This window comes from Mobula hypostoma, chromosome 12, assembly GCF_963921235.1.
Source record: "Mobula hypostoma chromosome 12, sMobHyp1.1, whole genome shotgun sequence".
Classification (NCBI taxonomy): domain Eukaryota; kingdom Metazoa; phylum Chordata; class Chondrichthyes; order Myliobatiformes; family Myliobatidae; genus Mobula; species Mobula hypostoma.
The window spans coordinates 50253344-50279777 of record NC_086108.1 but is presented as its reverse complement, the minus strand read 5'-3'; the positions used below and the strand labels follow the sequence as shown (position 1 = coordinate 50279777).

Here is a 26434-nt window from a genome sequence, read left to right as displayed (position 1 = left end):
GTATTTGCAGTGTTTTGCACTCGGTAATCAAAGCGCATGGTTCTTACATGCAAACTTATTGAGCTTGGGCCAGAAATGTAAACGCCACCACGGTTTTGTTGACTATCTGACACATTACGGCAACTCGACCGATCAGCAGTCACTGCGACTGCGCGGAACAACACCCACACGTGACCGGGGAGAAGGCGGTCCCTGCTTCGCAGGAGGCGGGGTCGCGTGAAACAAGGGTCGCGCGCGCGGGGGCATACGTGCGCGCAAGAGAAGTTGGGGGTGGGGGCGCGGCTGTTGGAGCGCTCGTGCGCGCGCGACGGGCGCCGGGCCCCGCCCTACCCCTCGCGCTGTCAGTTTGCGGAAGCACCGGGCTCGCTGTGCTGTACGAAGACTGACGGTAGAAGCGGTGGCTTGGCCCTAATTCCTACCCGGATCAGATCACCGGCGGCCCGCGACATGTCCAAGAATACGAGCGTTGACAAATTCCGTCGGGTCAATGTGGATGACTATGACGAGAATAACTACGTGGACGAGGAGGAAGGTGGCGAGAACCAGCTGGGACCCGACGAAGCGGAGGTGGACGCCTCCATCAGGCAATATCCTTTTTCTGAAGTGGGCCCAACGGGCCACACCTGGGCCGTGGGGCAACGATAGGCAGCACCCTTACTGTCTTCTCCTTCACCCACTTGATGGGAAGTTATCCTCTGACTTTTCGCTTTCGCTGCACTTTTCCAGCACCCTGGGCGTGGTTTTCTTTCCAGCGCCACGGTCTTGGGTAAAATTGATCAAGGATATGCTAAATAACTCTTAACGGAGATGTATTAAAAAATATTTCAGGCATTTGTGTTTAAGTAGCTACAACCATTAGCATAGCATTGATGACTGAGGCACAAATAGTTAATCGTGGTTTGTAAGAATTGGAGTAATGCACTAAAAGATGTGGCTCGAGATTAGGATTTGAAGAGTAAATTTGCAGCCAGAGCAGATGTAATTGGCAGGAAGTATGTTTGAGGCTCAAAAATGTCACATTTCTGTGGAATACAGGAACAATAGGCCAACGGTTGAGAATGGGGAGAAATGTGAGATGATTGTAGGAAGCGCACTGAATACATCAAGAGCAGTTCCTGTCAATGCTGTGCTTCTGATGCATAAGATGGTCTCCAGAACTTTGCCTCAGGAGAAGCAGTTCCAACAGCACTTGCACCTGTTGACAAAGTAGAATATTGCGTAGTTATGCTCTCAAAGGAAGATAAGTGAAATAAGATCTAAACACTATAATTTTACTTGTAAAGAAAGTGATGCTGGAAGTTGACAGCATTGTGGAAGTAGCATTTTTTCAACTGTATCCCTCAATGTCTTGTTTTGGAAAATTCCAGTGTAACTGATGACCAGTTCTTTGCATTTCAAAAGGAAAAACAGTTAGTCTTTGAACTCCCATAGCATACAAAAGTAAAGCTGTATTAATGTGGGTTTGTTTCATTGCTCACCACCATGTTCATCTCCAACAGCATGATGATCTTGTGGGCAAGTTTTGTTTTGTCATGATAGTGGGTGGGAACATACAACTTGTGTTCCAGCAACCTGTCACGTCTTTCAATTCTCTTGAAGATGTTGCTTCCAAAGCTTAGAATATAGAACAGTATAGCATAATGTAAAATTAAACAGAACATGCCTCACACATCCCCTGTAAATCTCACCTCCCCATCTATATTAAATGTATACCCTGTAGTATTAGAAAAAGATTCCAGCTATCTCTCCATGCATTTCAAAACCTCTATCAAGTCTCTCCTCGGTCTCTCTGGCCTCAGAGGAGACAACTATATTCTATCCATCCAACTCCACCCTCCTCCCCAGCCAGAGAGCACCTCTTCACAGCTTTCTGCAATGGGACAACCAAAATTTAATGTGATGCTTCAGATGTGACCTAAGCAGAGGTTTATGAAACTGCAAAATAACCTCATGGCTCTTGAACTTCAGATATTCTGCTTCCTTTCATCTCTGTGAACTAGATGGCTTACACTCCAGGGTTCTGAAAGAAGTTAGCTGAAGAGATTGTGGCGGCATCAGTAATGATATTTCAAGAATCACTAGATTCTGGAATGGTTGTGGAGGGCTGTAAAGTTGCAAATGTCACTTTACTCTTTATGAAAGGATGGAGAGAGAAGAAAGGAAATTATAGGCCAGTTAGCCTGACTTCTGTAGTTGGGAAGATGTTGGTATCCAATTATTAAAGATGAAGTTTTGGGGTACTTGGAGGCACATGATAAGTGGACCAAAGTCAGCTTGGTTTCAGTAAGGGGAAGTCTTGCTTGACAAATCTGTTGGAGTTCTTTGAGGAAGTAACAGGCAGGAAAGTCAGGAGATGTTTACGTGGATTTTCAGAAAGCCTTTGACAAGGTGCCATACATGAGGCTGCTTAACAAGATAAGAGCCCATGTTATTACAGTAAAGGTACTAGCTTGGAAAGAAGATTGGCTGACTGGCAGGAGGTAAAGCGTGGAATAACGAGGGCATATTCTTGTTGGTTGCCGGTGACAAATAGTGTTCCACAGGGGTCGGTTTTGGGGCCTCTTCTTTTCACATTTTATGTTGACGATGGGATGATGGCTTTGTGGCCAGATTCGCAGACAATACAAAGACATGTCAAGGGGCAGGAAGTGTGAGGAATAATGAAGCCTGCAGAAGGACTTGGATTGGAAGAATAGGCAAAGAGGTGGCAGATGGAATATAGTTAGGAAATTTATGGTCATGCATAATGGTAAATGGAATAAAGGCATGGACTATTTTCGAAATGGGGAGAAAACTCAAAAATCAGAGGTGTAAAGGGATTTGCAAGTGCAATCCTTGTGCAAGATTCGCTAAAGGTTATCTTGCAGGTTGAGTCGGTAATTAAGATAAATGCAATGTTAACATTCATTTCAAGAGGACTAGAATGTAAGAGCAAGAATGTAATGCTGAGAGTTTTTAAGACATTGGTCAAACTGCACTTGGAGTATGTGAGCAATTTTAGGCCCCTTATTTAAGAAAAGAAATGTTGGTATTGGAGAGGGTCTAGAGGAAGTTCACGAGAATGCTGAATGTTTCCAGAAAGGGTTAACGTATGAGGAGTGTTTGATGGCTCTGAGCCTGTACTTGCTGGAGTTTAGAAGAATGGGGAGAGGGAGGGGGAGGGGAAGGGGTCTCTTAGAAAACTATTGAATTTTGAAAGGGCGAGATAGAATAAATGTGGAGAGGATGTTTCCTACGATGGGTGAGTTTAGGTCCGGGAGCACAGCCTCAGACTAAAGGGACATCCATTTTTTAACAGAGATGAGTAGGAATTTCTTTAGCCAGAGGGTGATGAATCTGTAGAATTCATAGCCACGGACAGCTGTGTTATTATCTATTTTTAAAGCAGAGGTTCTTGTTTAGCCAGGTGTCAAATGTTGTGGGGAGAAGGCAGAAGAATGGGTTTGAAAGGGATAATAAATCAGCCATGCTGAAATGGCCTGTTCAGCTCATATGTTTTATGGTCTCATGCCAGAATATCTTGAAACCAATTTTTTCTTTATCTCAGCACTACACCAGTCCTACTCAATACCACAAATGTCGTTCCCTCTATGCATGACCATGTTCATTCTCCTGTTCATTTTCTTGAATCTCTCATCTCCTTTGGCCACATGAATACCCCCTTTTGTCTCGAACATTGACTTTCAGTTTATTTGGCTCTTGCCTATCTAATCCTAACCAGAATTCCACTTGCTTTCCTTGTTTTCTGAGTCAATCCTTGGTACTCTTCCCTTTCTTGTCTATCTCAATGATATGATCCAAAACTTTAAGCAATTTCCCATGTGGATGGTGATGTCACCCAGATTGTTCTCCCTACTGCCTCTGGGTTTTAAATATAGGAAGTAGGTTTAGCTGGCGGGACATGGTGGGAACCTCAGGAGTTATTAAGTGTTCCTCTTGTGTTTCTGGATGATCATTATTGCGTGGGAGCTTTCATTTTGGATAAACTGCAGACTTGCTCAGTTAAATGATTGAATTCCTTTTTTGCAGGTCTCATCAGAACTGAATTGATTAAAAACAGGAAATACTCGGTAACTCAGCTACATCTCGGTAGAAACAAATCAGATCAAAGACTGTTTATCTTCCCAGAGATGTGACTTAACCTGCTGAGTGTTTCCAATGTCTGCAATTTTTACTTTAATTTTCAGCATCTGCAGTTTTTTTATGAACTGCATGTGTTACTTCTCATTGATTGCATCATCTTTCATGGCCACAGCCTTGGTTCAGCTATCTCTGTGTAGCTCCAGTATTCTACTTCTTCCCTTTGAGTCAAAAAGGGATTCAGAGATTGGAAACTATGAGCCAATTTGTTTAATATTTTTCATTGAGAGAAATATTAGAAACTTTTTTTTAAGATGTTTAGTGGAACAAGTGGATGCTATATACTTGGATTTATTGATAAGGAGCCACTTAAGATAAGGATACATGAAAATTGGGTAGTAATGTATTAGAATGGATAGAGGAGTGGTTAGACAACAGAAGGGAGAGAGTTGGGATAACTGGGTGTTGCTCTGTTTGACAGTCAGTGGTGATTGGAGTGTCGCAGGGATTGGTGCTGTGCCCACAATGTTGACGATATACATTTGCAAATTGGAAAAGAGGACAAGTTTAACATATCTAAGGTTACTGATAACACTAAATTGAGTGGAAAACAAAAAATATACAGAGTTTGTGGAGAATTTACAGAGGCATATTGATAGATTAAGTGAGTGGGCAAGAGTCTGGTAGTTCAAGTACCACAAAGGTAATTGCAAGGTCATCCACTTACAAGGAAAAATAGAAGATCTGATTATTATTTCAATCAGGGATTTCCAACCATTTTTATGCCATGGATCCCTACCATTAACTGAGGAGCTTAAGGACGCAGGTTGGAAACCCCTGATTTAAATGGTTAAATATTGTAACATGCCAGTTGTGCAGAGGGAACTGGAGTGCTTGTGCATGAATCAGAAAAAGTTGGCTTGCAGGTTGTCAAGAAGGCAAATGGAATGTTTCTTTCCCTTTCTCCTATGACACGCTTTCCCCCTTATCTGATTCTTCCCCAGCCCTTGACCTTTCCCACCCACCTGGTTTCACCTATCACCTTCCAGAGAGCCTCTTTCCCCTCTCCCTACCTTTATATTCTGGCATCTTCACCATTCCTTCTCAGTCTTGAAATATGTCTCTGCCCAAAATGTCGACTCGATCTTCTTTTCCATAGCTCCTGTCTGACCTGCTGAGTTCCTCCAGCATTTTGCACATGTTGCAAATGGAATGTTGGCCTTCATTGCTCGAAGGATTGAAGTTAAGGGCAGGGGGGTTATGCTGCAACTGTATAGGGTTCTGGTGAGGCTGCACAAGGAGTACTGCAAGCAGTCTGGTCTTTGTACTTGAGGAAATCCATTCTGGTTTTGGACACCACGCAGAGGGGGTTTACATGAATGATTCTGGAGATCAGGGTCTTAACCCATGAGTAGAGAATGAATGGTCTGGTACTATACTCATTGAAATTCAGAAGAATAAGAAGGATCTTATAGAAACATAAAATTATGAAAGGGATAGTTAAGATAGAGGGAGGAAGAGCCTGGTAAGTGAGACCAGAACTAGGGGACATATCCTCAAGATTTAGGATAGAAATGAGGAGAAGCTACTTTTCCGTGAATTAGAGAATCTCCACTCAGCGAAGCAGTAGAGGCTACCTAATTAAAAACTGAATTCTGGTTAATTGGGGCAACCGCTTGTTTAGGACAATTTTTGAAGAACAAAAACTAATTGAGAAAATTGTTGGGATTTTTTTCATTTATTTGGGATGCTGTGCTGCTTAATTGGGTCAGGGGCCTGTTGCCGAGCAGTTTCTAACTAGCGCCAGTTGAGTACACTTTTGTGGGTTTTAGACATACACTGTGCTTAGACCAAATAGTTTTTAAATAGCATCAGTTATGTACATTTGTGTTCAAAGAGCAGCGATTTTTGTCACGAAATGCTGGAGCAAGACTGGAGGAAAAAAATATGAGGAGTAGAGTTAAAGGTAGAATTTTAACTCTACTCCACATCTTTTTTCTCCAGTCCTGTTGAAGGGTCTCAACCCAAAACACCAACTGTACTCTTCCGTATATGCTGCCTGGCCTGTTGAGCTCCTCCAGCATTTAATGTGTGTTACTTGGATTTCCAGCTTCTGCAGATTTTCTGTTGTTTGTGATTTTTGTCACTGTTAGTTGGTGAGAAATAAGCAGTAAGACAATTCTGAAACATGAGGAATTCTGCAGATGCTGGAAATTCAAGCAACACACATCGGGACGAAGGGTGAAACGTCGACTGTACTTCTTCCTAGAGATGCTGCCTGGCCTGCTGCATTCACCAGCAACTTTGAAGACAATTCTGAACTGTTTTGCTCAATGTAGCTTCAGGCATTCAAGATTGGAGTTGCGAGAAATGGCTGTTAGTGAAAATTTAACAATTTCACTACTTCAGCAAGTTGGGAACAATGAAGAACTTGAAGGTATCGACAGTCATTTTGAGTGTTACAATGAAAATGAAGATTTGGGGGATGTAATCATCGAAAGCATTACATGAAGGCAGTCCAGTATCTGCACCCGGTGCACTGATTTTGTTCACTTACAGTCAATCAAAAGAACATGGCATCATACACTGAATTTCTCCATCAATAACTACAGTGTTATAGTATCATAAAGTAGTGTTCTAATTTGTTCTGTATTTCATTTAAGTACATAATTTGTTATGCAGTTTCTGGTCCCAATGTGTCCCAATTAACTGGAATCCACTGTATTTTTAATACACAGATGACTTTTGCATAGCAGGGAAATTGAGGGTTAGTGGGAAAGGCAGGTGGGTAAAGCTGAGTCCACAGCCAGATCAACTGTGATCTTATTGAATGGCAGGGCAGGCTCAATGGGCCAGATGACCTACTTCATTTCCTATTTCTTATATTCTTATATTAGGGAACTTAAAAATTTTGAAATTATGAGTCAGAATTAATGTGGTTTTGTGAAAAGGAAATGACATTTGACCAATATGCTGGAATTCTTTGAAGGTATGTGCAGTGAAGGGAATCTGTAAATCTAAATCAAATGCCATATCAAAGGTTGTTGGTGTGGGCGGTGACATGTGGGCTTTGGTGGTTGATTGGTTCCCACTAGTCAGCCAGACACTGTTTTCTTTCTGGTTGGCAAGACACAAGTAATGATGTGCCACATAAAACAGTGCTGGGCCCTCAGCTTTTTACTATTTATGTTTGATCTTGCTTGAAGATGGGGAAGATACTATTGTTAGGTAGAAAAACAAGTTGTGAAGATGAGAAGCAAAGGGATATAAATAAATTGTAAAGATTTGGCAAATGGAATATAATGTGGCAAGATTGAAGTTGTCCAATTGGACCAGAGAAATATAAAATAAACATATTATTTAAAAGGCAAGATGTTGCATGGTTCTGAGATGCAGAGATCTGGGCGTGATATGCAAAAGGCTAATATGCAACTCTAACAAGTATTTAGGAAAGTAAATCAGGTTTAAAAAAACTTAAAACTGTAATTTAATAAAGAATCAGTTTCTCAGTCTTTCTCTGTTTGGCACTTTCTTTTGAACTCATTTCTGTAGACATGATGCTGTACCCTCTGAGTTCTTGGCTTCCTCTGTGTTTCATTTGCTGTTTGCAGGTTCCCAGTTGCCATCACATCACCTGTCTTCATTGCAATAGTCAGACCTCTTCTGTTATTTTGTTGAGTGTACAAGTAAGTTACTTGAAAGTGAGCAATATTGATGGTTTTACTGTTGATTTGAATAAAGACTATCTGTCACATGTACAAACTTAAACTCAATAAGTTTTATACTCCATGCATGCTTTCTCTAATAGCTGTTTTACTCCTCCTACTTCTACAAATCTTTTGTAATGTTTGCATTGCTCTGTTGTCTTCACTTTTTGATTGCACAGTCATTTTATTTGAATCATTCCAGTTTCTCCTTTAGAGTTGGAAAGTATTTTCATGCCATTTTTTTCACGTCATTTACTGGTGGTCCCAATGGTTTGTGTTTATTCTTGGGGAGCTCCTCAGAACTGGCAATGACTTGCTTCATTTCCTGTTCTATGAGGTTCTAAAGAGGCAAGTGAGGGGAAATTGATACCTTCAGACACTTCAATAGGTAGGGCAAGAAGTGCTTGTTGGAGGGAGCAGGTGATAATTTGGGATGTGTTGTCCTTCTGTACACTCCCAACAAATGAACTGTGGTTTCTCAGTGCCCCTCAGGTGCTCCTGCTCAACTGAGCAGTCGTGGGCCATGGATTCATAACAGTCACTGGGTGTGTTATATTTGTTCGTGGCTTTGAGGATATCCTTCAATGTTATCTCTTGCCGTTCTGGAGATGAGAATAGAGTACGTTTTTTTTTGAGTATGGTGTCAAAATGTGAGCAGCAGGCACTACACATCTGAGCTGACTCAGCGTCCTTCAAGCCTCTGGGTCAAGAAAGTGACCTGAGAATGGACAGAAATGTTGATTCACTTACACTGCCAGTGTATCAGATGGATTTTGCAGAAATAGCATTGATGGTGTTTCTGCAGTGTTGTGTGACATCTACTCTAGCAGGTCATGTATCAGAAATCTAAAGGAGATTAAGGATTGTAGGTCATCGACTTTGTGCCCTTGGATTTGAAGTCATAATCTTTGGATACTTTTCCTTGGACAGTTGAAGGCTGATCAGGTACACTAACGACAACGGTCTAAGGTCCTGCTGTGGAATTTTTATCCTCAGTGTTGTGTTTTATAGTGGGGCAAAAATCTTTGTGTCAGCCCCATTCTTCTGTCTCCTTCAGTAAATGAGTTGATGATTAATTTGACCCTGACCTCGCATTTTTTATTTGCAGATTTGAGCTTTTTCTACACACTGCAGCTTGACAATTCAAGTTGAGGTAAGCTTTGGGGTAGAGGAGCTGTACATTAAACAATTTCTGGTTTGTTTTGCAGATTAATTTTACTCCATTGGAAAGCTTATTGTAGGTGAGGTGCAGCATTTTAGCGAGAAAAATTGAAAAAACTGTTGAGATGATGACGCACCATTTCTTGGCACCACGCTGCACTGAGGTCTTTTTGCCCTGGACCTATTTGGATAGCATCATAGCGTATGTGGCAACCTCAAAGTGCAGATTAATTTCCAGCAAAGTTTCAGAGTGATTTGCCACAGTCTTCTTTGATGGAACTGTTTCCTTTGATATCAATAAACCCAGATATTTTATGGCTGATACTATTTCCTGCATTTCTGTTGGAATTGAATTGATATGTGGTGGTAATTTCCTTTGTGCCTAAAGGTTGATGTAATTCAAAGAACATTGCTTTGGCAGTTGGGAGATGGTGGTTGAGGAGGATCCTGATAATGACATTCCAAGGAGGAAGATTTCTGAGGGTACCATTCAGCTCCTATGCTTCATTCTCCTTTTATGAGATGTGGGAGCCAATGTTCTGAATTTGTGATTATGACTCGTGCCTTACAGGTTTCAGAAAATCATTTGGGACCTTAACAGTCAAGGATGCACATTGTATCGAAAGGACAGATAGGTACACGAAGGAGGGGGGGTGGCTCTGTTGGTTTTTAAAAAAAATGAAATCAAATCCTTAGATGTAACATAGGATCAGAAGATGCAGAATTTTTGTGGGCAGAGTTAAGAAACTACAAGGGTAAATAGACCTTGATGCGAGTTATATACAGGCCTCCAAACAGTAGCCAGGATGTGGGATACAGATTATAACGGGAGATGGAAAAGATATGTGAGAAGGGCAATGTTATGATAGTGATGGGCGATTTTAATATGCAGGTAGAATGGAAAAATCAGGTTGGTGCTGAATCGTCAGAGAGGGAATTTGTGGAATGCCTACAAAATGGCTCTCTTGAACAGCCTGTGATTCAGCCCACTAAGGGAATGGCAATTCTGGATTGATTTGAAACAGATTTGATTAGGGAGCTTAAGGTAAAGGAACCTTTAGAAGAGAGTGATTGTAACATGATAGAATTCACCCTGCAGTTTGAGGGGGAAAAGATAGTCAGATGTATCAGTGTTGCAGTGGAATAAAAGGGATTACATAGGCTTGAAAAGGGAGCTGGCCAAAGGTGACTGAAGAGGACATTAGAAGGGATGACGGCAGAACAGCAATGGTAGGAGTTTCTGGGGACAATTTGGAAGGCACAGGAAAGATGTGTCCCAAAAATGAAGAAGTATTCTTAAGGAAGGATGAGGCAAATATGGCTGACAAGGGAAGTCAAAGATAGAGTAAAAGCAAAAGAGAGGGCATGTAATATTGTAAAAATTAGCTAAAAGTTAGAGGATTGTGAAGCTTCTAAAGACCAACAGAAGGCAACTTACAAACAAGAGAAAATCTGAAGATGCTGGAAATCCGAGAAACACACACAAACTGCTGGAGGAACTCAGCAGGCCAGGCAGCATCTATGGAGAAAAAGTACAGTCAACGTTTCAGGCCAAAACTTAAAAAGCCATAAGGAGAGAGAAGTTGAAATATGAAGCCAATTGTATAAAAGAGGATATCAGAAGTTTTTTCCAGATATATAAAGAGCAAAAGTGAGGCGAGAATTGGATGGTGGACTACTGATAAATAACGCTGGAAAGGTAGCAATGTGAAACAAAGAAATGGTGGACAAACTCAATAAGTCTTCACTATGGAAGACACTAGCAGCATGCTAGAAATTCAAGAGTGTAAGGTGGCAGAAGTGAGTGCAGTTGCTATTACTAAGGAGAAGGTACTTTGGAAGCTAAAAAGTAGATAAGTCGCTTAGACCAACTAGACTACACCCCAGAGTTTTGAAAGATATAGCTGAAAATATTGTGGGGCATTAGTAATGATTTTCAAGAATCACTAGATTCTGGGATGGTTCCGGGGAAAATTGCAAATGTCACTCCACTATTTAAGAAGGTGGTGGAGACAGAAGAAAGGAAAATATAGACCAGTTAGTCTGACTTGAGCTTAACAAGATAAGAGTCAATGATATTACTGGAAATTAAACCTGATTCTGAATCTGAAGCTAAGTGCTATGATTTGTGGGCATACATTATACTCGTGACCATGAACTTAATAGATGGATGTGTTAATTGTAGAATATAAAATAGTACAGCACAGGAGTAGTCCCTTCAGCCCATAATATTGTACTGAAATAGTTCAACTAGTAATTAAGAGCCCAGCTAAGCTAGCCCCTTCTGCCTACACATCCATATCTCTCCATTTACTGCATATTAATGTGCTTATCTAAGAACCTGTTAAATGCCTTTTTATCATATTTGCCTCCAATACCATCCCCGGTACTCATTCCAGGTGCCCATTACTCTGCATAAAGAAAGAAAAAAAACACTGTCCAACATATATCTTTCGAACTTGCTTTCTTCACCTTAAATGTATACCAAAATATAGGACATTTTGATGTTCATTGGCTTATTCTGTATCCAGAACACTTTTATAGTTTTGATTTTATTTTAAGACACAGATTGTTTTTTTTTAAACTGCAACTAGTATTTTTCCTGGATATCTGTAAGCTTTAATGCAAAATGTAAATGACAAAGTATTATGAAATAATATGTACATTGATATAACTAAGCATTTGCTCCACTGAGATGCTTAATTTTAAAGTTTAATCTTTCACACAACTTTAAAATGAAGGAGATGTCCCTGATATTGGAAATTTGGGGAAAAAAATAGGACAATATTAGCAATACTCTGAAGTTCAAGCATCATTGTGGAGATTTGATGTTTTAGAATGATGACTTTTAATAGTCTTCTAGTTTACGTTTCTCTAAATTGCACTTCTGTATTGAATAAAATGATGTGAATTGTATGCATATGAAATCATGGAAGAAAATTAAAGAAGCACAGACCTGCCTACTATGTGGGGCATTATTTTAATATCTTATTAGATCAAGGTAATTTGGATAGTAGCAAATATACTTCAGGCTTCTGTGCAAACTAACTGTTGAGGAAGAGAGAAGAATGATGAAGGGAGTGCATTTGAATGTGTGCTTGAGCTTTCAGAATGTGTTCCGGAATCATTATATAATGCACTTGCTAACAAAAATATTAGCATAGGCATATGAAGCAATTCATTTTGAATATGCATATGAAATGTAAATGTTGATGTGTGTAAACAAATATTTGAGTGGAGTAGAATGTCCATAGAGCTTTTAAACGCTGTTATTTTGTGTATTTTTAATAGCGGCATAGGAGTATAACAAGTCCAACTATAGCTTTGTAATATATTCACTGTTTGTATTCAGTTCTGGGTTCTGTTCTTTAAGAAGCATATCAAAGCTTGAGAGGGAGTACAGAAAGATTATTGGAATATTGCCACATTTGTAGGGCTTCAGTTATATGGAGTGATCATAGATATCAAGGTTTTTCTAATAAAAGCAGATTGAGAAAGTTTGATAAAGATGAGAGTAAATGAGGAGAACTTACTTACATTAATAGAAGGGTGGATAACCAGAAATCAATAATTTAAAGTTTTGAAGTTACTGGCAAAAAAAATGAAAAAATTGTTTGTGATTGAAACAGAGATAAACTGCAGTTGCTGGAAATCCAAGCAACACACACGAACTGCTGGAGGAACTCAGCAGGCCAGGCAGCATCTATGGTGGGGTGGGGGGGGGGGTAGTTCATTCAACGTTTCAGGCCAAGACCCTTCAGTAGGACTGGAGAAAAAAAGCTGAGGAGCAGATTTAAAAGGTGGGGGGAGGGGAGTGAGAAGCACAAGGTGATAGGTGAAACCTTAAGGGGGAAGTAAAGAGCTGTGAAGTTGATTGGTGAAAGGGATACAAGGCTGGAGAAGGGAGGGTCTGATAGAGGAAGATGGAAGGCCATGGAAGAAAGAGAAGGGGAGAGGAGCACCAGAAGGAGGCAATAGGCGGGCAAAGAAATGGGGTGGGAGATGGTGAAGGAGGGGGGTGGTATTACCAGAAGTTCGCGAAATTGATGTTCATGCCATCAAGTTGGAAGCTACCCAGACGGAATATTAGGTGTTGTTCCTCCAACCTAAGTGTGCCCTTGTTACAACAGTGGAGGAGGCCCTGGATTGACATAAGAATAGGAAGTGTAATTGAAATAGGTGGTGACTGGGACATTTGGCTTTTTCTGGCAGATGAAGCGTAGATGCTCGGCAAAGCAGTCTCCCAATCTATGTTGGGTCCCACCGATATACAGGAGGCTACACAGTGAGCACCAGACACAGTATATGGCTCCAACAGACTCGGGTGAAGTGCAGCCTCACCTGGAAGGAGTGTAGGAGTGAAGGAGGAGGTGTAGGGGCAGGTGTAGCCCTTGTCCTGTTTGCAAGGGTAAGTGCCAGGAGGGACAAATGGACAAGGGAGTCAAGTGGAGAGTGATTCTGCAGAAAGTTGGGGGGAGGGAAAGATGTGCTTGGTGGTGGTGGCATCCCGTTGGAACTGGTTTGAACATTGATTTCTCGAACTTCCAGTAATGTCCCCCTCCCCACCATTCCACTTTTCCCTCTCTCATTTTATGTCCTTGCCTGCCCATTGCCTCCTTCTGGTGCACCTCCCCCCTTTTCTTTCTTCCATGGCCTTCTGTCCTCTCCTATCATACGCCCCCTTCTCCAACCCTGTATCTCTTTCACCAATCAACTTCACAGCTCTTCACTTCATCCCTCCCCCTTCAGGTTCACCTATCACCTTTTGTTTCTCTCTCCCTTTCCACCACCTTTTAAATCTACTCTCCAGCTTTTTTTTTTCTCCAGTCCTGCTGAAGTGTCTCGGCAGGAAACATTGACTGTACACTTTTCCATAGATGCTGCTTGGCCTGCTGAGTTCCTTCAGCATTTTGTGTGTGTTGCTTGAAAGAGTATTTTTTGTTATTTTGCATTCAGTTGTACTGTTTAAGGCAGGGGTTCTCAACCTGGGGTAAACAGGCACCTTGCTTAATGGTATTGGTCCATGGCATAAAAAAGGTTGGGAAATCCTAAAGCAGCAGTCCCCAACAACCGGGCCGCAAAGCATGTGCCACCGGGCCACGAGGAAACGATATGAGTCAGCTGCACCTTTCCTCATTCCCTGTCACGCCCACTGTTGAACATCGGGTTGCCAACTGTCCCGTATTTGCCGGGACATCCCGTATATTGGGCTAAATTGGTTTGTCCCGTATTTCCCCCGCTAAAGTAGAGCGTTCCTATGAAACCTTTCGTGCCGAAATGGCGTGAAGCGAAGAAGCAATTACCATTAATTTATATGGGAAAATGTTTTCGGCGTTCCCAGACCCCAAAAAATAACCTACCAAATCATACCAAATAACACACAAAACCTCAAATAACACTAACATATAGTAAAAGCAGGAATGATATGATAAATACACAGCCTATATAAAGTAGAAATAATGTATGTACAGTATAGTCGGGAAGATGAAGGCAAAAGTGATTTGTGGGGGGGAAATTGGCACGTACGCACATGGGCGCATCACATGCGCACACATGTGCCCGTGCAAGGCTTCATGGTCATGGTAGTCTTTCCTGGGGTAAAGTGTTCCGGGATTTGACTGCTACTTTTGTCCCTTATTTGGGAGTGAGAAAGTTGGCAACCGTAACTGTAAAAGACATGTTGAGGTGAGTTTAACCCTACTTGAACACCCGCTCCCCCTGGTCGGCCCGTCCGCAAGAATATTGTTAATATTAAACTAGTCCGTGGTGCAAAAAAGGTTGGGGACCCCTGGTCTAAAGGATGCTGGATGCGGATTAATATTGACTTTCAAATGTGAATGACTTGATGAAGATCAACCATAATACGTTAAATGTAAAATTCCAAATGCGTTTCCGTCAGTAGCTTGTCATTCAAGTCTCCAGCCCAAAATCAAGGAGAAATCCAGCCAATGCAAATGTAGTAATCTATATATAAAGTAAAATACGTTTTTGTTAAAAGTTGTTTCCCAGTTGGCTCAAATGAAGTAACTTTATAACTATAGGCTTTGAAACAAAAAAACATTTGTTGGGAATCCACAACTGAATCTGACTATTGTTTTGTGTAGGAGGTTAAAAGAAACCGAAATTTGGATACATCTTGTGACTTGTACATGAGTACCCACTTTATTAGGTATACCTGCTTATTAATGTAAAAATCTGCCAGTTGTGGCAGCAACTCAAGCGTAAAAGCATGCAGACTTGCTCAAGAGGTTTGGTTGTTCAGACCAGATATCAGAATGGGGAAGAAATATGATATAAATGACTTTACTGTGGAATGATTGCTGGTGCCAGATGACAGGGTAGTTTGATTATCTCAGAAACTACTGATTTCCTGGAATTTTTACGCACAACAGTCTCTAGGAGTTTACAGAGAATGGTGCAAAAAAAAAACAAAAAAAAATTCCAGTGAGCAGCAGTTCTCTGCTTAAAAAAAAACACCTTGTTAATGAGAGAGGTCAGTGAAGAGTGGGCAGTTTGGTTCAAGCTGACAGGAAGACAACAGTAACCAGTGACATATAGAAGAACATCTTCGAACACACAGCACATGGTACTTTGAAGTAGATAGGCGACAGCAGTAGAAGACCATGAACATACACTCAGTGGCCACTTTAGGTACAGGAGGTACCTAATAAAGTGGCCACTTGGGTATATATATTAATATTGCAGTACTTTATGTAGAATGAATAACTTTTAAATATAATCCTAATTGGGTAACCTGGTGAGAAACCAATATTTATAGATTATGTTAAAATTTGAATTGCCGCATTAATGTCCACCAGAGAAAGTTTGAAGATTTTTGGGTAAGTGCAATTTCTGTAATATTATTGGAGATGGTTTTTAAATTTAATTTGTGTAAAAGAATAAGTAAACAGTATTTTAAATTGTTTGATATGAATAAAGTTCATTTTATTGGTTGAACAGAAAGACACAAACAACACAAGTTGGTTTGAGTATGAAGAGGTTGTTCTATGATGAGTGAATGATAAATATTACCCTATTGCTTGAATTTAAAAATAACAGATGATCTCATTAAGATGTACACAATTCTGGGATATATTGACTGAATAGATGTTAAGTAGGTCTTTCTTCTAAAAAGCCTAGAACTTGAGCATGATCTCAGAAAAAGGGTATATCTTTAATAATTCACAGAAAACACTTCTTTACATAGTGTTGGTTTTTGCAATTCTCTAATGAGGGTTGTTTGCTCAACAGTTGTGTGTACATATATAGTTCGATTTCTTTTTGGCTCAGTTTGTTTTTAGTTTTTATTTATATTTACCAAAATTACTTCACCTTTTCACATTTTCATGTTTTCTCATGGCACTATGCCAATTGCTGATTCTTAGAGCATGCCTATCGGTCCCATACTCCACTTATTTCCCAGTAAGGAGGAATTTCATGCTTTAGCTGTTTCCAAGTTGATCAGTACAAGGCTTTTCTTACTATCACAATGTAAATGGAATAATTGCTGGTTAATTGCCAAGTATCTCAGAGCTTCACTAAGGGCAATGCCTTTTATTCTCCATGCTTGCAGTTCCAGATCAATTTCAAGATATGTGCCATGGCACATATTTTCTAGTAAAACTGAGATGTGTCATCAGGCTATTGCTGCAAATGCTTTATTTTGACATGCTCACCAAAGGCTTCATCCACTTGATTCAATATACTCTTAAATGCACCATTGCTCAGGTGAATTCATGAGTGACAGCATCCTCTTCCTCACACTTCCTGTTTGATTTCTGTAGTTTCTGTTGGTGGCATCTATAGCGCTCCATTTCTGTCTATGCTTTCATGCTTCCAGCTATCTTCATCACTGTCTGGCCACAAACCTGCCTCTTCTTTACTTAAGCATTCACGTTATCTGACCTTTAAGAGAGTCACGATTTCTATATTTGGATGCATGAGAGAAAGGATGTTACCAATATAAAAGCAAATACTGGAAAAAAATCAACTGATCAGGTAACATCTTGATAAGACAAATGTTTTAGGTCTTAGAAGTTTTGATGCAGGATCTACAACCTGAAACAATTATTCCATTTCTTTCCAGAGATACAACTTAACCTGCTGAACGTTTCTTTTAATATTTCAGACTTGTAGCATCTACAGATTTTTTTTTATGGATTATCAACGGACATTCTAAGGGATGACCCTCTGTTAGCTTTGGGAAATAGTCCAAGTAGACTGAAAACTGAAATTTATGTATTTGCTCAGTTAATGTAAATTCTTTTATGATTGTCATAAGTACAGAGGTACAATGTAAAATTTGTCTTGCATTCTATCCATATAGATAACTTCATTGCAATAATGCATTAAGATGGTACAAGGTAAAACAATAATGCAGAATAAAGTGTTATAGTTACAAGCAAGTGCAGTGCAGGTAGGCAACAAAGTTCAATGTCGTAATTAAGTTTATTGTGTGGTCAGGTCTATCTCATTATATGAAGCGAATGTTCTATAGTCTTATAACTGTGGGATTAAAAAGTGTCTTGGAGCCTGATGATACATGCTTTCAAGCTTTTGTACCTTATGCACAATGGGAGGGAAAAGAAGAGAAAATGTCCATGATGGCTGAGATCTTTGATTATTCTAGCACAGCAAAGTGTAGACTGGAGCCGTGTAGGGGTGATCATTTTCCATGATGTGATTAGCTGTGTCCATAATTCTGTAGTTTCTTGCAGTCCCGGGCAGAGCAATTGCCTTACCAGGTCATGACATATCTGGATAGGATGCTTTCTGTGAGCATTGATAAAAATTGAGGATCAAAGGGAATATACTTAAATTTCTTTCTCCTTTTAAGGAAGTAGAGGCACTGGTGAGCTTTCTTGGCTATAACATCTGTGTGGTTGGACGAGCACAGGCTATTATTAGCGATGTTATCCCCTCGGAGCTTGAAACTCTCAACCTGAGCACTGTTGATTTAAATGGGAGCATGTGCATCCCCTCCTCTTCCTCTTTTGTTTTACTGACAATGAGGAAAAGGTTATTGTCATGTCTCCACATGTTGTCACTATGCTCTCTATCTCCTTCTTGTACTCATTGTTCATTATTTGACATATGGCCACTATGGTATCACCTGCAAACTTGTAGATGGAGTTAGAACAGAATCTGCCCAAATAGTCCTGGGTGTATAGGGAGCAGAGTAGGAGACTGAGGATGCAGCCTTGTGGGACATCAGTGTTTTGAATGATTGTGGCAGAGGTGTTGCTTTATATCTTTACTGATTGCAATCTGTTGATCAGAAAGTCAAGGATGCAGTTGCAAAGGGAAGTGCTGAGTCCCAGGTTTAGAAGCTTGGAGATCACCCCAGTCCTTGTTTAGTTTCACTTATCACCTGCTGGTTCCTGTCACACACTAGTCCTTCAACACTTTATACTGGTTCTATCCCCTCTGCACACATAGTACTACAGGGGAGCTGTAGCAATAAAGAATATCATGGTGTCTTTAGTGTCCTGATGCTCTGAAGATGACCATAAGGCTAAGGAGTTGACCTGTCTTGTTAGTAGGTAAATCGCACTAAAGTCAACACAGAATGTGATCATTTAAGTACAAAAATCATTTAAATGCTTTGATATATCAATTACTGTCAAATGCTTAATTTGACTTTTATCTATGTTAGTCCATTTTCAAATGGTACACAGGTAATATCATTGTCCTTAAATCAATTTGGTTGCACGCTGTGTTTACTCAGGTTTCAGATATCCACTTGCCCTTGCTGCAATATTATTGGTGCCACAGTAGCGTAAAGGTTAGCGCTATTACAGCTCAGGGAGTCAGAGTTCAATTCCAACATCATCTGTAGGGATTCTGTGAGTCCTCCCTGTGGAAAGCATGGATATTCTCCGGGTGCTCCAATTTCCTCCAAAAAGTTAGTAGGTTAATTGGTCATTGTAAACTGTCCTGATTAGGCTAGCGTTAAATCGAGGGTTGCTGGGCAGCATTTGAAAGGCCAGTAGGGCCTATTCCACTCTGTATCTCAATAAAATAAATTGTCATTTTGCTGTTTTCATCAAAATGCTGGCAAACAGTGTTGAAAGCTTTAGTAATAATTAACTTGCACAAATTATGGCTATAATTTAATAAAGTGTGGGCACGTGGCCAAGTGGTTAAGGCATTCGACTAGCGATCTGAAGGTAATGAGTTCGAGCCCCAGCCGAGGCAGCATGTTGTGTCCTTGAGCAAGGCACTTAATCACACATTGCTCTGCGACGACACTGATGCCAAGCTGTATGGGTCCTAATGCCCTTCCCTTGGACAACATCAGTGTCATGGAGAGGGGAGACTTGCAGCGTGGGCAACTGCTGGTCTTCCATACAACCTTGCCCAGGCCTGTGCCCTAGAGAGTGAAGACTTTCCAGGCACAGATCCATGGTCTCGCAAGACTAACGGATGCCTTTAATTTAATAAAATATAGAATTTTTAAAAATAATTACTATTTTATAAATTTGATATATTTTTCTTCTTGATGCATTAGATAAGTTTAGTTTCACTGGGAGTTTCCATGTCAGTCATAACTCATCAGCACTGAATGCCAGTTGAGTGAAAAATAGCTAATTTCAGTGAGCTTTTGAGTTTAATTGAGGAAAATTAACAAAGGTGTGCAATGTAAATGTCATTTTTCTTCTCTGTAGTGTGACCCTTTTAGCTTGATTCGTATCATTCCTGTTACTGAAAAATGCTTTTCATAATAAGATGAAGTGCCTCCCAAGATTATGTGTAAATGCTGCATGGTTATCTTTAGATGTCTTTTTAATCAAATCTTGATTGTAAGTTCTGATGGATGTAAAATAATACTGTGATCAACTTATTAATCAATAATTAATATTGAGTACTGTGCATTAATCTTAGGCACATATAGCTAGGGTGCCTCAGACTTTTGCACAGTACTGCAGTAATTTTATGTATTGCACTGTACTGCTGCTGCAAAAAAACAGATTTCATGACGTGAGTGATGATAATAAACCTGATTCTGATATGGGTCTCTATTGTGGACAGAGTAGGAAGGGGGCAGGGAGAGGGGTATCCTGGTTGGGAAAAGGGGAAGGGAGGTGAGAATTAGAGAGGCATTCTGTAATGATCAATAAACCAATTGTTTGGAATCAAATGACCATGCCTGGTGTCTCAGGGCTGGGTGTGTCTATACCTGTGCCACATCCTACCCCTGATATTCCTTCTCTGCCGCCTGTCCCACACCCCTTTTGTAGTGTTCCACCCTCAGCATTCCCAACATCGTTTGCTCCTGCAAGATTTACAAACTCACTGTCCACTCCACATTGGCAAATACAGTACTACGCAAGAAGTCTTGGGCACTCTAACTTTATATATGTGCCTGAAACCTTTGCACAGTACTGTATATGTGTGACCAGAATTCAATTACTAACCTGTTTCTGTATCAGAACTCATTAATTGGTTTATTAATTTTATTTGCTGTTTGAGCATTTGTAGTTGTCTTTTTTTTCAACCAACTGCGTAATAGTAGCTGCATTTCAAAACCTTCGCTCTGGATTCCGAATATTTTTGGATATGTTGAAGATGCCACATGTTTTTCTCTCCCCTTGTTATTCTGAGAGTAGAAGCTATTTGTTTTCATTTAGACTTCTACCTTGAGGAATAATTTGTTTTTATTTATTTTATTTAATAATAATAAGTACTTCAGTGATCCCAAGTGGGAAATTATTTTATTATAGCAGCATTTAAAAACACACTTGGCAATAATAATAAATATAATAATTTTAACTAATAAAGTACAGAATAATATACACAATAAATTTACCAATGTGCAATAATAATGTACGAACTAATAAAACAGAGACTATTGTGTGTTCTCCTGTCGCACAAAGATGAATTATTGTGTATTCTTACTTAGCAATACAGCATGGAGTATGCCCTTCTGGCCATTTGAGCTGTACTGCCCCAGCAACCCCACAACCCTGACTGAACCTACCTGATCACAGGACAATTTGCAATGAACAATTGATCTACTCAGTACACTTTTATACTGTGGGGAGAAACTGGAGCACCCAGAGAAATCCCACGCATTCCACGGGGAAGTACATACAGAGACTCCTTACAGAACGGCGCCATAATTGAACTCCAAACTCTGGAACGCCCTGAGCTGTAATAGCATTACACTAACTGCTAAGGCACTGTGGTGCCGGATAGGATTTAGCAAAATAAAATATTTGGTCTTGTGCAGCAACAAATGCAAATTCATTTCCATATGATTTGTAGCACACTACAGTAAGAATACATTGGCAGTTGATTAACTGTAAAGGTTTTGTCAAATAAAAGGCTGCGAAATGAAAGAATATCATTGGCTGTGAAATTGCAGAGAATACCCAAGTTTAAAACAGAGGAAATTGTTGGTAGAGAAAATGTTTGACTCACATTTGCCATGCGTGCTGGAAAACCTTAGCTTGAATCAAAGATCTTAGCACATGGATAATCATCAATAATATTCTGTGAACAACGGAGTTTTCCTCAAAATCTGGCCCTTATTATTAAAGAAATCGCAATAATTTTCAAATTTAATGCTATTAAAGACAACTTGGAAAACATCCTTCTGTCACCCTCTTCTTGAAAGTAAAATCCACTTAAAATGCGTTACCTTTTATCCATTTGTGCTGGTATTATTTAGGTGAAGTCTGGTATATTCTATTCCTTAATATCTGTGCACAGGAAATCTGAATGCAGCTCTTCAAGCAGCTCTAAAGAATCCTCCAATCAATACAAAAAACCAGGCTGTTAAGGTAAAGTTGAAGGGCTAAAATGCTGTATGTTATTAATAGCTGAAAACACTGTGGTTGCTTTCTGTTAGTTTCTGGGTTTTGCACTAATTTTAATGCACACATTTTGTTTGCTTGTAATTCAGGCTTTCAGGTCAAATTTAGTTAAGCTTTTAAAAAACCCTTAATATGTGAAAATGTTTGATTGTTCAGTGTCCATGTTAATGATACATTAGGCAGTTCTGTGAACTGATGCTGATTAATTTCTCTTTCAACTTGGTTCAGTCAAACTTGGTAGCAATAAATGTGCTGCTTTATAAAAACTTTTTTTTGCTTGAACTATATACTGACTATGTAATGAGATGCTCAGGTGTTGTTTGAGCTAATGTTATTCTATAACATGGTGCTCCATATCTTTACAGCATTTAAGGATCGTTCTTATAATTGGGAGACAGTAATGCTGTGTGTCCCAGTGGTAGTTAAATAACTTGCCGCTGGCCAGATTATGTCTTAAGTAATTCCATTTGATTTTAAGTTGTTATAATTCAATTGATTGCATATAAACTCAATGACAAAATTTATTTTGTTTTAACAGGACCGGGCAGAAAATACAGTTGTTAAAGTTTTGACTTCATTTAAGAGTAATGATATTGAAAAAGCTGTTCAGTCCCTTGACAAGAATAGTATTGACCTTCTGATGAAGTATATCTACAAAGGTTTTGAAAAACCATCAGACAATAGTAGTGCAATATTACTACAATGGCATGAAAAGGTTAGTATAGTGTGGTATTTATCAAAATGAGAAATGGACCTACTTTGTATTCTTCACACCATAACAACATGGCCACCTTGGTAGGCCCTGGCAAAACTACAACATTGGTAATAATATAAAGGCAGTTTCATAACAGTCTGGTGCAATTACACCTTGGAAGTGATGCAACTTGAGATTCGATTTGATTTTCCACAGAGGACTGTCCTTATGTGTGAATGGGTGAACTGATGGATGGGAGGGAAGAAAGGGACTGGTTTTCCTGTTGTTTTGTTGCTGTTGTTCTGCTGAATATTGGGCATGCTATATTGGCGCCATAATGTGTGGTGATATTTGCAGGCTGTGCCTAGTATATTCTTAGGTTGAGTTGGTTGTTAGTGCAGTAGACACATTTCGCTGTACTGTATGTTTTGACGTACATGTAATAAATAGATAAACCTGAATCGCTTCACTTATTTACCTCTGGTAAAAATCCAAAAGATTCGTCAGATGTGATCTCCAACATACAAAACCATTGTGTCAATTCCCAATCAAGCCTTAATTATCCAAGATTTGTTAGCTCTTATGAAAGTGATTTTTGTCTTACAAACTTAAGTTGAATTCTTGAGGAGGTGATTGCGGGTACAGCAGTGGATGTTGTCTACATGGATTTTAGTAAGGGATTTGACAAGGTTGGAATATGAATGATGACTGATGATATAGATGAGTGGATTAGTAGATTTGCAGATGACACAAAGGTTGGTGGAATTCTGGACTGTTATGGACCTGTTAAAGTATAGGGCAGAATATAGATTAGTTACAGATATGGATGGAAAAATAGCAGATGAAGTTTAATGCAGGGAGGTATGAGGTGTTATGCTTTGGGATGTCAGATGTAAGGTGAAGGTATACAGTTAACAGCAGGACCTTTAACAGCATTGATGTACAAAGGGATTTTGGCATCCAAGTTCATAGCTCACGGAAAGTGGCCACCTAAGTACTTAGTGATAAAGAAGGCACTTTGACATGCTTGCTTTCATTGGTCGAAGCATTGAGTATAAAGAAAAGGAAGTCATGTTGCTCTATCAAACATTGGGTGTGCTGCACATGGGGATATTGTTTGGAATTCTGGCACTCCATTACAGGAAGGATGTGAAGTTTTAAGGAGGAATGCAGAAGGAGATGTAAGGAGCAAGTTTTTTCCAACAGACTGGAAGGTGCCTGGAGTCGCCTGCCAAAGGTAGTGTTGGAAGCAGATACAATAGTGGCATATCGGCTCTTCGTCATACAAATATGCAGGGAATGGAGGAATATGAATCATGTACAGGCAGAAAAAAAGTTTAATTTTATATAATGTTCCATGCAGACATTGAGAGCCAAAGGGCATTTTGATTAATGTACTGTTCTATGACCCACGTATTGAGTACTGCATACAGTTCTGATTGTCATCTTAAAACAGATGATGGATAAATTTGTGAGGATGTAAAAAAAGGTTTAGAAACATGATAAGGTTATTCCTGTAAGAATGGGTGGACAGATGATAGTAGGTGGCTCACTATTACTTGAACTGCATTGGGTAACCAGCTTTGGCAGTAGTACCTGCACTTCTCTTCATTTGTGAAAAGTAGAAGCCATAAATGTAAGATGGTCACCATATAATCCTGTAATTAATTCTGAAGTTCCTACTCGACCAGAAATGTGAGTTTGTGGAACTTGTTACCACAGGAAGTGGTTGAAGTGCATCTAAATGATTAAGGAGAGGCAACATAATGAAAGAAGACAATGAAAGGCTGAATGAGTAGGAAGCTTCATTAGAAAATAGTACCAGAGATTGCTTGGGCTGCAGGTTTCTGTACTACTACATATAAGTTATTTCATTAGTGATACAGGAGCTTTCAGATGAAAAGCTTTTGGCTCCAGGATATCACTAACAAAGGAACAACTAAGTACTTAGTAACAGGTAGATTTTAATTGTATAAAATTTACCATTTAATTAGAAGATAGATCAATTTATTCAGGCTAATACATAATTTACATAGTAATAATTATCAAGATGTAGCAAGTTGCTCAGTGAGATTATGTGTACAATACTGTAAATTAACAATCATCTTGCATCCTGCATGTCAGGTACAGTATGATTTGATATTTGTATTAAAAGGATGCTGTCATTATTTCCCATGACCACTTTCCTTGTGCACTCCCTTACCCAAAAGAATTGTAGTATTGTAGTTGACACAAGAATTTCTACTTTGACTCTCTTGTTTTCTAGGTGTTAGCAGTTGGAGGAGTGGGATCTGTAGTCCGAGTTCTAACAGCAAGAAAAACTGTTTAAAACCATGGGATCAAGATTACCTGTCTGGTACAGAGGAATTGCTGGTGCAGAGACCAAAAGAACCAGTTTGTGCAACACTGGAGTCATTTTTTTTTTGTTTTGGCTTGCTTTTTATGAGGAGGTTGTATATCTTAGCTCAATTTGTTTGTCTGTTAACCAAAATCTTAGGTGCAGTCCAAACTGGTTTTATAAGCTCAGTATTTAGTCCAAACTTTGTAGCCATGCAGGAACATTTCAAAAGCCCAGTTTTATTCAAAGTGTAGAGGTATTTGAGAAATTGGAGATTTTTTCTTTTTGCAGAAATGATTTTTTATTTTAAATGTTTAATTAAACAAAGGTACAGAGTATGAATGTGCTATCCAGACAGTGAATCCGTTGACTCAAACTTAATCCATTCAGCAATAGTTAGACACACATACAACTAATCATGGGCATTTCAAATTTGAAGCTGGGTATTTAGCTGAGTGATAGAAGCTGAACATATAGAATCACCAGAAAGACTTATGTTTGAAATCATGCCTCAATTGGTAAAGGTAATGATAAATTGTGTGGCTTTGGTGTTCTGGGATTAATTCATTTGTTTATAATCATTCCTGGCATGAGGAGTGATTCCGTTATAAAGAGGCCTTGGCAATGATCGACTGCTGTCAATGTGTAGGTGCAGTGTAACATGTTTCACCTTTCTGGGGAAAAAAATCATTTAAAACTAAAAACTGTACAATAGATGTCTGAACTGAACACATTTCAGACAGTTTTAGCATCTGTAGGATTTACAAAAATGTAGTCAGTCACAATTTTCCATTGTGTCAGCTATCAAAGGTTTGCAGACATGACTGACTAAATACTGGTTTTGAATGATCTCAATAAAGCTTTCAAATTACTCCTTGAAAATGAAATATAAATACAATGTTTGCACTGTTTTAAAAGTAGCAGAAATAGTATTTGGATTTGTTGTTCATAACAGAGAGCAGTAAGTTCACAGAAGGCACAAAACCTCATGGCCAATGTCCATTTGCTTTGTACCATGTTTTCTAATTCCAATTAGTTATTTCAAAGTGGTGCTTTCAGCTGATGGTGAAATTAATTTTTCTTTTTATAGCAAATCACTTAATCTTGAATTCACAATAAAACGGTGAAAATGGATCAACTGCCCTACTTGTAGATCAAGTTCGTGCCTTTAGCAAGGAAGCTGAGTTCTCCTACCTCCCCCTTCGTATTTCTGAACATAAAGGAGTGCTGAATACATTCTGTTAGGGCACGTTTACTCAAGAGTAAGCTAAGTTTCATTTTAGCACATTTATAAATATCAAAGACCTATTAATGGCTGTGATGGTTGTCTAAGTCCTAGCAGACAATCTGTTTCACTTTGACTATTTAAATGTTGTAAAAAAAAAGAACAAGAGTTAAGTATTCTTCATATCTCTTGTAAAAAGAAAATATGCAAAATTATTGGATTATGAAGCCTAATCATTGTGAACAAAATGTTTGATAACTCAGCCACAATTTTCTATGCCTGAAACATGAATTAAGTGTGATCAGTATTTCAAGTTTGAGCAATTGCTGTTGTAGTTGTAAGTATTACTTTAATCACATTGCCCCAAGATTTTTATTGCTTTTATTAAGATAATAAAAAGTTGCTAAACTA

At 39.3% G+C, this 26434-nt stretch overlaps 1 protein-coding gene across 1 annotated transcript; it reads left to right on the top strand.

The window, feature by feature from the left end:
- The first annotated feature begins 223 nt into the window (after positions 1 to 223).
- Positions 224 to 26434, top strand: LOC134354794 (actin-related protein 2/3 complex subunit 5-A-like). The gene is made up of 4 exons (XM_063064059.1): positions 224 to 588; positions 21662 to 21733; positions 22305 to 22481; positions 24727 to 26434. Exons 1-4 carry the CDS (start codon positions 448 to 450, stop codon positions 24787 to 24789), a joined length of 453 nt encoding a protein of 150 aa, XP_062920129.1. The 5' UTR covers positions 224 to 447; the 3' UTR covers positions 24790 to 26434.

Excerpts from the sequence above, each read along its gene's own strand:
- LOC134354794 (XM_063064059.1), top strand. The coding sequence starts at position 448 with ATGTCCAAGAATACGAGCGTTGACAAATTCCGTCGGGTCAATGTGGAT. Across the intron at positions 589-21,661 it reads TGGACGCCTCCATCAGGCAA|GGAAATCTGAATGCAGCTCT; the intron begins TATCCTTTTTCT and ends TATCTGTGCACA. Across the intron at positions 22,482-24,726 it reads TACTACAATGGCATGAAAAG|GTGTTAGCAGTTGGAGGAGT; the intron begins GTTAGTATAGTG and ends CTTGTTTTCTAG.